This window comes from Ahaetulla prasina, chromosome 1 (genome assembly GCF_028640845.1).
Source record: "Ahaetulla prasina isolate Xishuangbanna chromosome 1, ASM2864084v1, whole genome shotgun sequence".
NCBI lineage: Eukaryota > Metazoa > Chordata > Lepidosauria > Squamata > Colubridae > Ahaetulla > Ahaetulla prasina.
Genome location: NC_080539.1, coordinates 1,839,776 through 1,852,747, shown reverse-complemented (window position 1 = coordinate 1,852,747; position 12,972 = coordinate 1,839,776). Strand labels below are relative to the sequence as shown.

Genomic DNA, 12,972 nt, shown 5'->3' with positions numbered 1-12,972 from the left:
GAGCGGCATATGCCTGCACCGACTTGCAAGCCAGAGTCCGTTATTTGGGGAAGGGGCAGCAGACGGGGTCGCCCCCCCTCCCTCGGGTTCTGCTGAGATGCCCACCTGGATCTACCCTCAATGCCTGGGCACCATGCCAGTCCAGTTTCTGCTCCGTCGGAAGAGACTGGTTTCCCATTTGGGGGGCGGGGGCGTGGTTTCAGGCATCGGGCCCCTCCCCATTTTTATCCTTCCCTGCAGACAATTCCACCCCCCACCCCCCAAGAGGAAAACGCGAAGACATCTCTTACAGGCAGTCCTCGACTTACGACATTCATTTAGTGACCGTTTGAAGTCACGGCGGTACCAGGGGAAAAAAAAGAGATTTACGAGCGTTTTTCACACTTACGACAATTGCAGTTTCCCCGTCGTTACGTGATTAAAATCTCCATACTGACTCGTATTTACGACCGTTGCTATGTCCCCGGGGGGTGGTGGTCACGTGATTCCCTTTGGCAGCCTTCTGACAAGGATTCACTTAAGGACCACACAATTCACTTCCCAGCAGTGGTTCGCTTAACGACCGCCGCAAAAAAGGTCACTTAACAAAACTCCACTTAACGACAGAGTAATAAGAGTTGCAAGGGACCTCGGGGGTCTTCTAGTCCAACCCCCCTGCTCGGGCAGGAGGACGCTATCGTCGTTCTGTCTGGCTTAGCCACAGAAAGGTTGGGCTCCCTTGTGGTCATAAGTCGAGGACCGCCTGTAGTTGTCTCTCCGCACGTGCTGTGGGAAACCGTGCTCCCCTTTTCGTTCGGGCCCCTGCTGGGAGGATCGATTGCTCCGTGCCGCCAACGTTTCCCAGGTAGTTGACAACAAAACAAATTGAAATCGATGGCAGAGGGGCTTCCCCCCCCCCCCTTTCCTTAAACAAAACCCAACAAAATTGAGGAACGCGGCTGGCACAGAATAACGGCTCGATTTGCATGACGCTCCGTGGGAAAGGCGCGTCTTCCGCAGCCGGCTCTCTGCTGCGCTGCTGCACACCTTAGCAATAGCCATAAGAGCACTGATATACCGCTTCAGAGGGCTTTTACGGAGTCAGCCTCTGGCCCCCCCAACAATCTGGGTCCTCATTTTACCGGCCTCGGAAGGGCGGAAGGCTGAGTCAACCTGGAGCTGCTCAGGATCGAACTGCTGGCAGTGGGCAGAGTTAGCCTGCAATGCTACAGCTTCCTTCCTTCCTTCCTTCTTTCCTTCTCTTCCTTCCTTCCTTCCTCCCTTCTTTTCCTTCCTTCCTTCCTCCCTCCCTTCCTCCCTCCCTCCCTCCCTTCCTTCCTTCCTCCCTTCTCTTCCTTCCTCCCTTCCCTTCCTTCCTTCCTTCCTCCCTTCCCTTCCTCCCTTCCTTCCTTCCTTCCTTCCTTCCTTCCTTCCTTCCTCCCTCCCTCCCTTCTTTCCTTTCCCTCCTTCCTTCCTTCCTTCCTCCCTCCCTTCTTTCCTTTTCCTCCTTCCTTCCTTCCTCCCTCCCTTCTTTCCTTTTCCTCCTTCCTTCCTTCCTTCCTTCCTCCTCCTCCTTCCTTCCTCCTTCCTTCCTCCCTTCCTTCCTCCCTTCCCTTCCTTCCTTCCTCCCTTCCTTCCTTCCTTCCTTCCTTCCTTCCTTCCTTCCTTCCTCCCTTCTTTTCCTTCCTTCCTTCCTTCCTTCCTTCCTTCCTTCTCTTCCTTCTCTTCCTCTCTCCTTCCCTCCCTTTCCTTCCTTCCTCCCTCCCTTCTCTTCCTTCCTTCCTTCCTTCCTTCCTTCCTTCCTTCCTTCCCAAGCATTAGCACTTATATACCGCTTTACTGTGCTTTTCAGCCCTCTCTAAGCCGTTTACAGAGTCATCGCATTGCCCCCAAACAATCTGGGTTCTCATTTTACTGACCTCAGAAGGATGGAAGATTGAGTCAACCTTGAACCCGTTAGGATCGAAGTTTCTGTCTGTGGGCAGATCCAGCCTACAATACTACTGCCAATACTACTAGGGGTTTGACAACTACATTGTAACAACTGTGTCACTACAGCTTGCTTTCTTGTACTCATTTCCCTCCCTCCCTCCCTCCCTCCTTTCTTTCCTTCCTTCCTTCCTTCGCCATAGCATTTAGACATATAACATTTCACAGGGCTTTACAGCCCTCTCTAAGGACTTTACAGAGCCAGCCTCTTGCCCACAACAATCTGGGTCCTCACTTTACCGACCTCGGAAGGACGGAAGGCTGAGGATGGTCAGTCAGGATGGACCTCCTGGCAGCAAGCAGAGTCTGCCTTCAATACTGTATCCTAACCACTACACCACCCACACTCTAGTTGTCCTCCAGTTAACCATTTCTCCCTCTCTCTCTCTCCTCCTGCTCTCTTCTCCCACTATGGTTACCTCCTGCCTGGGTCAGACCCACCGTGGACACGGCTGGCAAGGAGGCTAAGAGCGGGGAGGACAGGCCGGCGTCCGTCATGAGCTCACTGAGCTATCGCAAGCGCGCCAACATGAAGGACTCCATTGGAGGGAAAGGGGATGAGGAGAGCCTCTTCTCCGCCCTGAGTGAGCGCCCGGACTCGCCGGACCGCTCCTTCCGTAAGGCCGCTCGTGCTTCGGCGTCCGGCGGCACAGAGGAGAGTAGCTCCCTTGCCTCCTGGAAGAAGCCGCTCGGCGGAGGCCTGGATGAGCTCAGCGAGAGAGGCTCCGTCCTCTCTGAGGCCAGCAGCCGCCTCCCGAAGGGCCTGGAGAAGCGCTGGTCCACCTCGGCTGCTGAATTCGATCGGATGTCGGTCCTCTCAGCCACGGTTAGTCAGAGTGGAGCCTCCTGGGCTGGCCTGGAAGATGACACCCACTCGTCGCTCAGCTTGGCCCTCTCGAGCCCCGGAAGCTCACGGCGCAGCGCTTCTCGTTTGGATGACGTTATCCCGTCCTACGGCCGCCCGGGTTCACGGATCTCTTTGAGCCGTTCCCAGCTGGACGACACGGCCAGCCTGGCCCCGAGTGACTCGCGCTCCCTCAGCAGCCAACACTCTGTTGCGCGCAGCCTCTCGGTGCCTCCTCGGCCCCGGACGTCCACCTCGGATGATCTGCGGGTAGATGAAGCGGACATCCGGCCAGTCGGCCATCGGAGCTACCTGGACCCGGATCTGGAGGCAGCAATCAGCGAGGTGCTAAACTACAAGCCTGTCAAATTCAGGCGCTCCAGCCATGATCCCGACTCAGATGAAGAAGACCGCAGGAGTGTCCGCAGTGCCAGGAGCACCACTCTGCTGGAGACCTCCGAACACCCGGCCAGCAGCCTCCGCCGGTCAGCCTCGGCCTTGGACTTCTACAGGCCCGATCAGAAAACGAAAGGTAGGAGAAGCCGGAAGCGGAGTTCCTCCAGTGACTCCTCCTCCTCCTCCTCTTCCTCCTCCTCCTCTCCCGAACGCCAGAGAAAGACCTCCAAAAAGCGGGCCAAGAAGTCCAAGAAGAAATCCAAGAAGAAGAAGCAACAGAGGTCCGGCTCTTCTTCAGAGTCTTCGTCCAGTTCCACCGTCTCATATCGTAGCGACTCCAGCATCAAGAAGGGCCCGAGGCGTTCAGACGGGGAGAGCGGGGCTGCCCCCAGGGACGGGGGTCCCGAAGCCGAGAAGTCCACCAAGCAACTGAAGAAGGAGGAGAAGAAACGGAAAAAGCAAGTGGATAGCCTGATGATGAAGTACTTGTATCGGCCGGAGAGCGACTAAAGGCAGGTGGTAGCATGGAGCGTGCCGAGTTTCAGCATGGTGTTCCTGACTAACCTGGGCAGAGGACGGGTGGGAAGGGAGCTTGAGACTGCCGTTCCAGGTGTTCCAGTGGTTTTCTGCATGGGGGGGGTTTGACTCTGGAAGCTTGGAACCCTTGTGGTTTGGGGACTGACCTCCAGCATGGAATGTGTGTCTCCAGGAACTAACCGTGTCCTCGTGGGTTGCGACTTTGCCCTCCCGTACACGTCTGTCCGTCTTCGTGTCAGAAGCTGTCCGCACAGCTACTTCTACGTCTCAAGGGTTGGCCGGTGACAACAACACCGTTGCCCGATTCCATCCGTGTGGTTTGAGGAGGACGGTGGCATCCGTTGCCGTGCCGACCATCTCCACGGTCCTCTGTATTTTGGGTGGTTGTGGTGGAGGAGGTGTGCGTGATGGACAGCCCTGCAGAACTTTGGCCGATGGACCCCTTGCCGCCTACAGGGAAGTGAGGGGGGTAGCTTCCAAAATTCGTGGTGGCAGCAGAAGCTGCCTTGGTCCCCACTTCCTAATCCTCTGCTTGCATCTTCCTGGGAAGAACACGCTAGTCTCCAACCATAGGACCACATCCAGAAGAAGAGACGACCCTGAGGGACTGCTACCTTCTCAGAAGCCTTCAAGAAAGGACCGCATTTATGCCATAGGCCACGTTTTGTCAACCTTGGCCACTTGAAAAGGGGGGGACCTCAACTCCCAGAATTCCATGTTAGGTGGGGAATTCTGGGACTGAAGGTCCACCCATCTTAAATGATGCTAGGTGGGGAATTCTGGGAGTGGAAGGCCACCCTTCTTCAAGTGGACAAGGTTGAGACACACCGCCTTAGATAGTTAATGGGACCTACACTATTCCTCCCCACTTGTGCACCCTCTCTTTTATCCGAGTGATTGGGGGGAGTGGGACACAACATCGTCAGAAAAATCTTCTTTCTTTGTAACCAAGGGTGGGGTTGGAGGGTTGGTGCTTCCTCTGAAGGTCCTTCCCTCCAGGGCTTCCCTTCCGTTCTTTGGTTCTGCCTCGTCCCTTCTCCCTGGAGCAGGAAGGACGTCAGTTGCTCGGGCTGGTTAGGACTGCAAAGCAGAACCTCACCCTGCCTGCCCGTATCTAGGCCGAAATTCAACCGGAGAGGCTCTTCTGGAGGGGAGGGCCCCAGCTGGGTCCAAAGGGTCTACATTGAAGGCCTCCTAAGGTGGCCACGAGTAGAAGACACGGCCTTGCAGCTCCAGAAGGCTCTCTCGCTCTGCCAGGGTGGCCTAGAGACCCCACCCACCCATCCACCCACCCAGGAAAGGAGCGGTGGACTCTCCTCTTCTAGCCCACTTTTCACACACACATTTTTTCCGTCTTTCGGTGTGCAAACGCCGGCAAGCATCCACACAGAGATGCCCGCCTAGCTTGGCAAGAGCCGAAACCCTCCATGTTTGGCAGCTGTTCCGTCTTACGGTGGCAGTTCTCTGTTTGCCCACCTCGGAGACACGACAAGGGGAAGGGGAGCGATGGGGAGGGTCTCTGCAGCTAGCGTTTACGGGGGAGGGGGGAGTTGTGTGTGTGGAGGGCCAAAGCTGCAGTAGCAGCAGCAGCAAAGGCAGTTGTGGCAATAATACCCCTCCCCCTTCCGCACGCCCACCCAAATTATTTGTGTACGAAATTGTTTCCGACAGCTTTGAACGCGAGAACAATCTGGAAACACAAAGGACCTGTGTGGTTTTTGTGTGCATTTCAGTGTGTGTGTGTTCGTGTGTGCCTGTGTGTTTGCAGGGTCTTTCTCCCACCCTCCTTTTGAAAGCAATTTCTTTTTAAAATGTTCAATTGCCGGTGCAGCCTCCTGCAGCTGGGAGAATGTGTTTGTGCTTTAGATTTCTTAATGCACTTAATGCTCCAGCTGATATAACAGAAATGGAGCCAGGAAGAGTGGAATTGGGTTTGGGCAAATGGGGAGGGGGGGGGAAGAGAGAGGAGGGAGGGGTCTCCAAGCCCAGGGTGCTCATCGGGCTGGGAGAAATACAGAGCTGGAAGAAAGAAAGGAGAAGATGACGGTTTCGGGAGGGTTGCATGCGTGGGTACCCCAGTTGGTTTTGCTTTCTACACCCACCTCTCGCCTCTTGATTAACAGAGTTGGAAGGGACCTGATAGGTCATCTAGTCCAACCCCCTGCTCAAGCCTCTGAAAGTCCCCCTATATTTTGCTAAATTGCAGCTGCTCCTGGTATCTGGTTCTAAGAGGGGACCAGAAGAAGCACGCTGGGGTAGCTCATTGTCCGCTTCTTAGTCTGGCGTGACCTTCCCGAAATAGCCAGCCGGAGACCCTCTGTGACAGAGTTGGAAGGGACCTTGGAGGTCTTCTAGTCCAACCCTTTGCTCAAGCAGGAAACCCTATAGCAGGGGTCTCCAACCTTGGTCCCTTTAAGACTTCTGGCCTTCAACTCCCAGAACTCCTCAGCCAGCTTTGCTTGAAGACTTGTGGCCTTCAACTCCCAGAATTCCTCAGCCAGCTTTGCTTGAAGACTTGTGGACTTCAACTCCCAGAATTCCCCAGCCAGCTTTGCTTGAAGACTTGTGGCCTTCAACTCCCAGAATTCCTCGGCCAGTTTTGCTTGAAGTCTTGTGGCCTTCAACTCCCAGAATTCCTCAACCAGCTTTGCTTGAAGACTTGTGGCCTTCAACTCCCAGAATCCCTCAACCAGCTTTGCTTGAAGACTTGTGGCCTTCAACTCCCAGAATTCCTCAGCCAGCTTTGCTTGAAGACTTATGGCCTTCAACTCCCAGAATTCCTCAGCCAGCTTTGCTTGAAGACTTGTGGACTTCAACTCCCAGAATTCCTCAGCCAGCTTTGCTTGAAGACTTGTGGCCTTCAACTCCCAGAATTCCCCAGCCAGCTTTGCTTGAAGACTTGTGGCCTTCAACTCCCAGAATTCCCCAGCCAGCAAAGCTGAATCCACAAATCTTAAAGTGGCCAAGGTTGGAGACCCCTGCTCCAGGAGGTTCCTCCGGGCTTTGAGTTTGGAGCCCTAGAGCGGGACCCTCCCTTGGGGTTTTGGCAAACCTTCATCTTGTAGGAGGGGCAGTTGAGGGAGCAAGATACCCCTGGTCTAACAAAGAGAAGGACCAAGAGGGGCAGGATAGCAGCAGCGTTCCAGTATTTGAGGGGCTGCCCCAAAGAGGAGGGGGTCACATTATTTTACAAAGCCCTGGAAGGCTAGACAAGAAGCAATGGGTGGAAACTGACCAAGGAGAGAAGCAACCTGGAACTGAGGAGGAATTTCCTGACAGTGAGGACAATTAATCAGTGGAACAACTTGCCACCAGAAGTTGTGGGTACTCCATCACTGGAGGTTTTCAAGAAGAAACTGGACAGCCACTTGTCTGAAATGGTATAGGATCTCTTGCTGGAGCAGGGGGTTGGACTAGAAGACCTCCAAGGTCCCATCCAACTATTATTTGGCTATCCTTTCCTTCCGTTCCTCTTCCCCTTCCCCTTCCTTCCTTCCTTCCTTCCTTCCTTCCTTCCTTCCTTCCTTCTCCATCTCTAGAGGTTTTCAGGAAGAGACTGGACAGCCATTTGTCTGGAATGATAAAGGGTCTCTTGCTGGAGCAGGGGTTGGACTAGAAGACCTCCAAGGTCCCTTGCAGTCCTAGGATTCTATGTTTCGGGGAGGGAGGAAGGAAAGAAAAGGGAGGAAAGAAAGGAAGGAAGGAGGGAAAGGAAAGGGTGGGAGGAAGGACAGAAGAAGGAAGGAAGGAAGGAAAATGGGAAGGGAGGGAGGGAAATAGGAAGAAAGAAAGGAAAGTGGGAGGAAGAAAATAAAAGAAGGAAAGGAGAGGATGGGAAAGAGGGGAAAAGGACATAATAATAATAATAATAATTATTATTATTATTGTTGTTGTTATTGTTATTGTTATTATTATTTAATTTTTATACCGCCCTTCTCCCGAAGGACTCAGGGCGGTTAACAGCCAGATAAAAATACAATACAATATACAATAAAACCCATTTAAAAAACTTATTCAACCTTGGCCAAATTAAAGCTATAAAAGACATGATATAAAACCCCGTTTAAAATCCAATTTAAAACCCATATTATGCCAGAAGAGGGAGGGAAGGAAGGAAGGAAGGAAGGGAGGGAGGGAGGAAGGAAGGAAGAGAGAATGGAAGGGAGGGAGGGAGGGAGGGAGGGAGGAAGGATGGAAGAGAGAATGGAAGGGAGGGAGGAAGGAAGGAAGGAAGGGAGAAGGGAGGGAGGGAGGATGGAAGGGAGAATGGAATGGAGGGAGGGAGGGAGGGAGGGAGGAAGGATGGAAGAGAATGGAAGGAGGGAGGAGGGAGGAAATAGGAAGAAAGAAAGGAAGGAAGGAGGAAGGAAGAAGGAAGGAAGGAAGGAGAAGGAGGAGGAGGATGGAAGGAGAATGGAATGGAGGGAGGGAGGGAGGGAGGGAGGAAGGATGGAAGAGAGAATGGAAGGGAGGGAGGAAGGAAGGAAGGGAGAATGGAATGGAGGAGGAGGAGGAGGGAGGAGGAGGATGGAAGGAGGAGGGAGGGAGGAGGAAGGAGGAAGAAAGGAAGGAAGGAGGAAGGAAGGAAGGAAGGAGAATGGAATGGAGGAGGAGGAGGGAGGAAGGAAGAGGAAGGAAGGAAGGAAGGAAAATGGGAAGGAGGGAGGAGGATGGAAGGAGAATGGAATGGAGGAGGAGGATGGAAGAGAATGGAAGGAGGAGGAAGGAAGAGGAAGGAAGAGAATGGAAGGAGGGAGGATGGAAGGAGGAAGAAAGGAAGGAAGGAAGGAGAAGGAGGAGGGAGGAAATAGGAAGAAAGAAAGGAAGGAAGGAGAAGGAAGGAGAAGGGAGGGAGGAGGATGGAAGGAGAATGGAAGGGAGGAAGGAGGAGGAAGGATGGAAGAGAGAATGGAAGGAGGAGGAAGGAGGAAGGAAGGAGAAGGAGGAGGAGGGAGGATGGAAGGAGGAAGGAAGGAAGGAAGGAAGGGAGGGAGGGAGGAAGGAAGGAAGAGAGAATGGAAGGGAGGGAGGAAGGAAGGAAGGAAGGGTCAATAGGTGGAAACATTAGAAGAAGACCCAACCTGGAACAAAGGAGAAATTTTCTGACAGTGGGAACAATTAATCAATCAATGAAATAACTCTCTCCTTTCCCCCTCCCCCTTAGCTTCGAGTGCTCCACCCAAGATTTTAAAAAAAGAGATTGGGCAGCCATTTGTCCAGAATGCCGTAAGGTCTCCTGCCAAGGGTCGGGGGCCGGGGGGGAGGGCGGGGTTGGTCTAGAAGACCTCCGTGGGTCTCCCATCCAGCCCTAAGCATCCCATGATCTGTGGAGCCTGGCCCTCTTCTCCTTCCCAGCACCAGTTAGTTGACCTGAGCCCAACCTCCATCCAAGCCTGGCTCAGACATGGCGACGTCACCTCCAGGGCTTCCAATCTCCCCGGGAAGCTTCTGGCCAAAAGTGGGAACCGACACCCACCCCCACCCACCCCTTCCCCTTAAGCATGGGGGGCGTGCGTGTGTGCGTGTAGGGGTTGCTGAAGCTCCAGCCCCAGCTCCCCTAAATTCAGCCAGGCAGTCCTGGGGGTGGTGGAAGCCCCTTAACTAATTTGGGGGGGACGGACGGTTGGAATGAATGCCAGGCTCCCGGTTGCAAATCCTCCTTCACCCCTCCTGGCAACGTCTTCCAGCCCGGGAGGGAAAATTTGCAAATTGGTTCTGTGTAATGAGCCAGGGTTTGTTTTTTGTTTTTTCCCCTTCTTCTTCTTCTTTTTTCTTTTCCTCTCCTCTCCCTTCTTTTCTTGTGATAGGGGTGACATTCTCAACAAATGCCCGATTTGCTACAGATTATTTGCTTAGCTCTCATAACCCTGGTGGGGTGGGTGGGAGAGTTAAATGGATCTTTTTTTTTTCCCCAGGGGGGCGGGCAGGGGGGAGAGGGGGAAAAAACTAAGAAAAATAAATAAATGCAGGGATGAATAATGAGGCCTTGGGAAAAAAATAAGCTGCTGGCAATGCAATGCAATGCAATACAATACAATGAAATAGAATACAATGAAATAGAATAATAAGAATAAGAATAAGAATAGAATAGAATAGAATAGAATAGGAACAGGAATAAAATAGAACAGAACAGAAGCTGGAAGGGACCTTGGAGGTTGTCTAGTCCAGCCCTCTGCTCAAGCAGGAGAACCTATCTTTTCTTTTATGTACACTGAGAGCTTATGCACCAAAGACAAATTCCTTGTGTGTCCAATCACACTTGGCCAATAAAAAATTCTATTCTATTCTATTCTATTCTATTCTATTCTATTCTATTCTATTCCATTCCATTCTATATCATTTCAGATAAATGGTTATTTAATTTCTTCTTTAAAACCTCCAAAGTTGGGGAAGGAAGGAAGGAAGGAAGGAAGGAAGGAAGGAAGGAAGGAAGGAAGGAAGGAAGGAAGGAAGGAAGGAAGGAAGGAAGGAAGGAAGGAAGGAAGGAAGGAAAGCAGAATAACCAAGGTGGAGGTCTTCTACTCTAACCCCCTCCTCTAACAGGAGACCCTCGACCATTTCAGGCAAGAGGCTGTCCAGTCTCTACTTAAACCCCCCCCGTGATGGAGCACCCACAATTTCTGGTGGCCAGCTGTTCCACTGGTTATTTGTCCTCACTCTTAGGAGCGAGATGGGAAAATGGGAGAAAGCTCAGTTAACAAATGTCTGCCTTAGCAACATAAAATTTTGGCCTTCATTGTAGTCGTATGTCGAGGACTAGCTTTAACATGGTTGTTAAATGAATCTGACTTTTTGGGGGGGGAGGGGAGGAATAGCCACAGGTGTCTCAGTGGTGTTTCTGCAGGACTGTGTGTGTGTGTGTGTGGCTTTGTGTTTAAAGTCACAACAATGCAATACAGGAAGCGCCTCTTAAGAAGCCCGGGGACTCCTCAACTTAACAGCGATTCGCTTAGTGACGATTCAGAACTACGGCACTGAAAAAAAGCGACTTGGACTGTTTTTTCACACTTACGACCATCCTCATGGTCACGTGATCAAAATCTGGACGCTGGGCAACTGACTCATATTTATGACGGTCGCAGAGTCCCAGGGTCACGTGATCCCCTTTTGCGACCGTCTGACCAGCAAAGACAACGGGGTGGGGTGGGGGTGGGGGGAGGAGCTGGATTCACTTAACAACTGTTTCACTACCTTAAGAACTGCCGTGATTCCCTTAACAACAGTGTGACTTAATTTAACGGCTGTCGTGATTTGCTTAACAACCGTATTAAGAAAAGTTGTAAAATGCCTGACTCACTTAATGACTGCAGTGCTTCACTTAATAACCGGGGCAAGAAAGGCCATAAAACTGCAGAAACCACGCTTAATACCTGTCTCGCTCAGCGACGGAAATGTTGGGGTCGGTTGCGGTTGTACGTCGAGGGACCTTCTGTGCGAAATATCAATAAAATAATATAAATATAAATAAGAAGGAGCCCCTTTGGAAGGGACCGATCCCAGGCGCCCAACGTCGGATACGAATTCAATAGAATGAATGAGCTGGAAGGGACCTTGGAGGTCTTCTAGTCCAGCCCCCTGCTCAAGCAGGAGAACTTACGCAAATTTCATACAATCTCTCTTTAAAAAACCTCCAGTGATGAAGCACCTACAACGCCTGGTGGCAGGCTGTTCCCCTGGTTAATTGTCCTCACCGGTAGGAAGTTCCTCCTTAATTCTAGGTTGCTTCTCTCTTCGACTGGATCCCATCCATGGTTTCTCGTCTTGCCTTTTAGTGCTTTGCAAAATAAATTGACACCCCCCCCCAAACTCTTCTTTGGGGCAGCCCCTCAAGTATTGGAATGCTGCTCTCATGTCCCCGCCCTAGTCCTAGTCGAGCCAAACCCAAATCCTAATCCTGCAATTCCGTTCTTTTGTATGTTTTTAGTCTCCCGGCCTTTGATCATCTTGGTTGCTCTTCTCTGCACTTTTTCCAAAGTCTCAACTTCTTTTTTTCAGTTGTGGGGATCAATGTTGGTTGCAGGATTCCAGGGGGGTCTTTGTAAAGCAGGAGTCTCCAACCTTGGTCCCTTTAAGACTTGTGGATTTCAACTCCCAGAGTTCCTCAGCCAGCAAAGCTCTGGGAGTTGAAGTCCACAAGTCTTAAAGGGGCCCAAGGTTGGAGACCCCTGTTATAAAGCGTGGAGTAAATGTCATAATCGGGAATAAATGAATAATATTATTCTCCTTCGTCCGCAGCCCCTCCGGCCACTGGAAAGCCTTCGCCTGCGACCGATCGGACGAGGAGCGCGACTGTTTGGACGGCCCCCACCGGCCCCCCATTTCCCGGATCTACTTGAGTGACAGCGACTCGGAGAGCAAGCCAGTGGGCCCCACGGCCTAGAGCCGGCTGCTGGGGCCCGGGGCTCTTTTCCCAGGGACCCTCCCTCTTCGTTCTACGGATGGCAGAACCTGGCAAGTTTCCCTCCCCCCCCCCACACTCCCGCGATTGGCTCCTAAACCAGGGTGCCATTGAAGTGGGGGCGGGGGGTCCCAGGAGACGGCTATCGCCCATTGGGGCAATGGAGGACCCGAGGCTGGCGGTGGGGGGGGCAAGGCCTGGCTTCCCCCTTTGTGGACCTGCGTGTGCCAGATGGGCTTTGTGCTCCTGCCCGGCTCACCTCCCATGGCCCCCACCTCTGGCAGGACTGCTCCGGGAAAGGAGGGGGGGGCTGCTGCTCCTCTTCCGTGGTGTCTCTGTGCGTGTGTGTGCCATGGGTGGGGGGCTCTTTGCTTGTCCTTTGTGTCGCTCCCCTCAAGAACCCTGAATGGAAATCCATCGTGCCCTCCCCCCCCGCACCAAATTAAGGTTGAACCCAGAAGGGGCTTTTCTGCACATAAACGCCCAGCCTGTCTCACCTCCCTTTTCCTTTCCTTTCCTTTCCTTTCCTTTCCTTCCTTCCTTCTCTTTCTTTCCCTCCCTCCTTCCTCTCCTCTCCTTCCAGCCTTCTTTCCTTCTTTCCTCCTTCCTGCCCCTTCTTCCTCCTTCCCCTTCCTCCCTTCTTCTTTTCTCGTTTCCCCTCCCTCCCTCCTTTCTTTCTTTCCTTCCTTCCTTCCTTCCTTCCTTCCTTCCTTCCCCCTTCCTCCCATCCTCCTTTCTTTTCTCCTTTCCCCTCCCTTCCTCCTTTCTTTTCTTTCTTTCTTTCTTTCTCTCTCTCTCTCTCTCTCTCTCTTTCTTTCTTTCCTTCCTC

At 52.5% G+C, this 12,972-nt stretch overlaps 1 protein-coding gene across 1 annotated transcript in view; it reads left to right on the top strand.

Annotated features, from left to right (window-relative positions):
• MYO18A (myosin XVIIIA) overlaps nt 1–12,707 on the top strand; it is a 202,251-nt gene extending 189,544 nt beyond the window's left edge. The window contains exon 40 of the mRNA XM_058163839.1: nt 11,981–12,707. Within this exon, the coding sequence (XP_058019822.1) occupies nt 11,981–12,125 (145 nt within the window). The 3' untranslated portion in view covers nt 12,126–12,707. The remainder of the gene's footprint in view (nt 1–11,980) is intronic.
• Nucleotides 12,708–12,972: the final 265 nt, after the last annotated feature.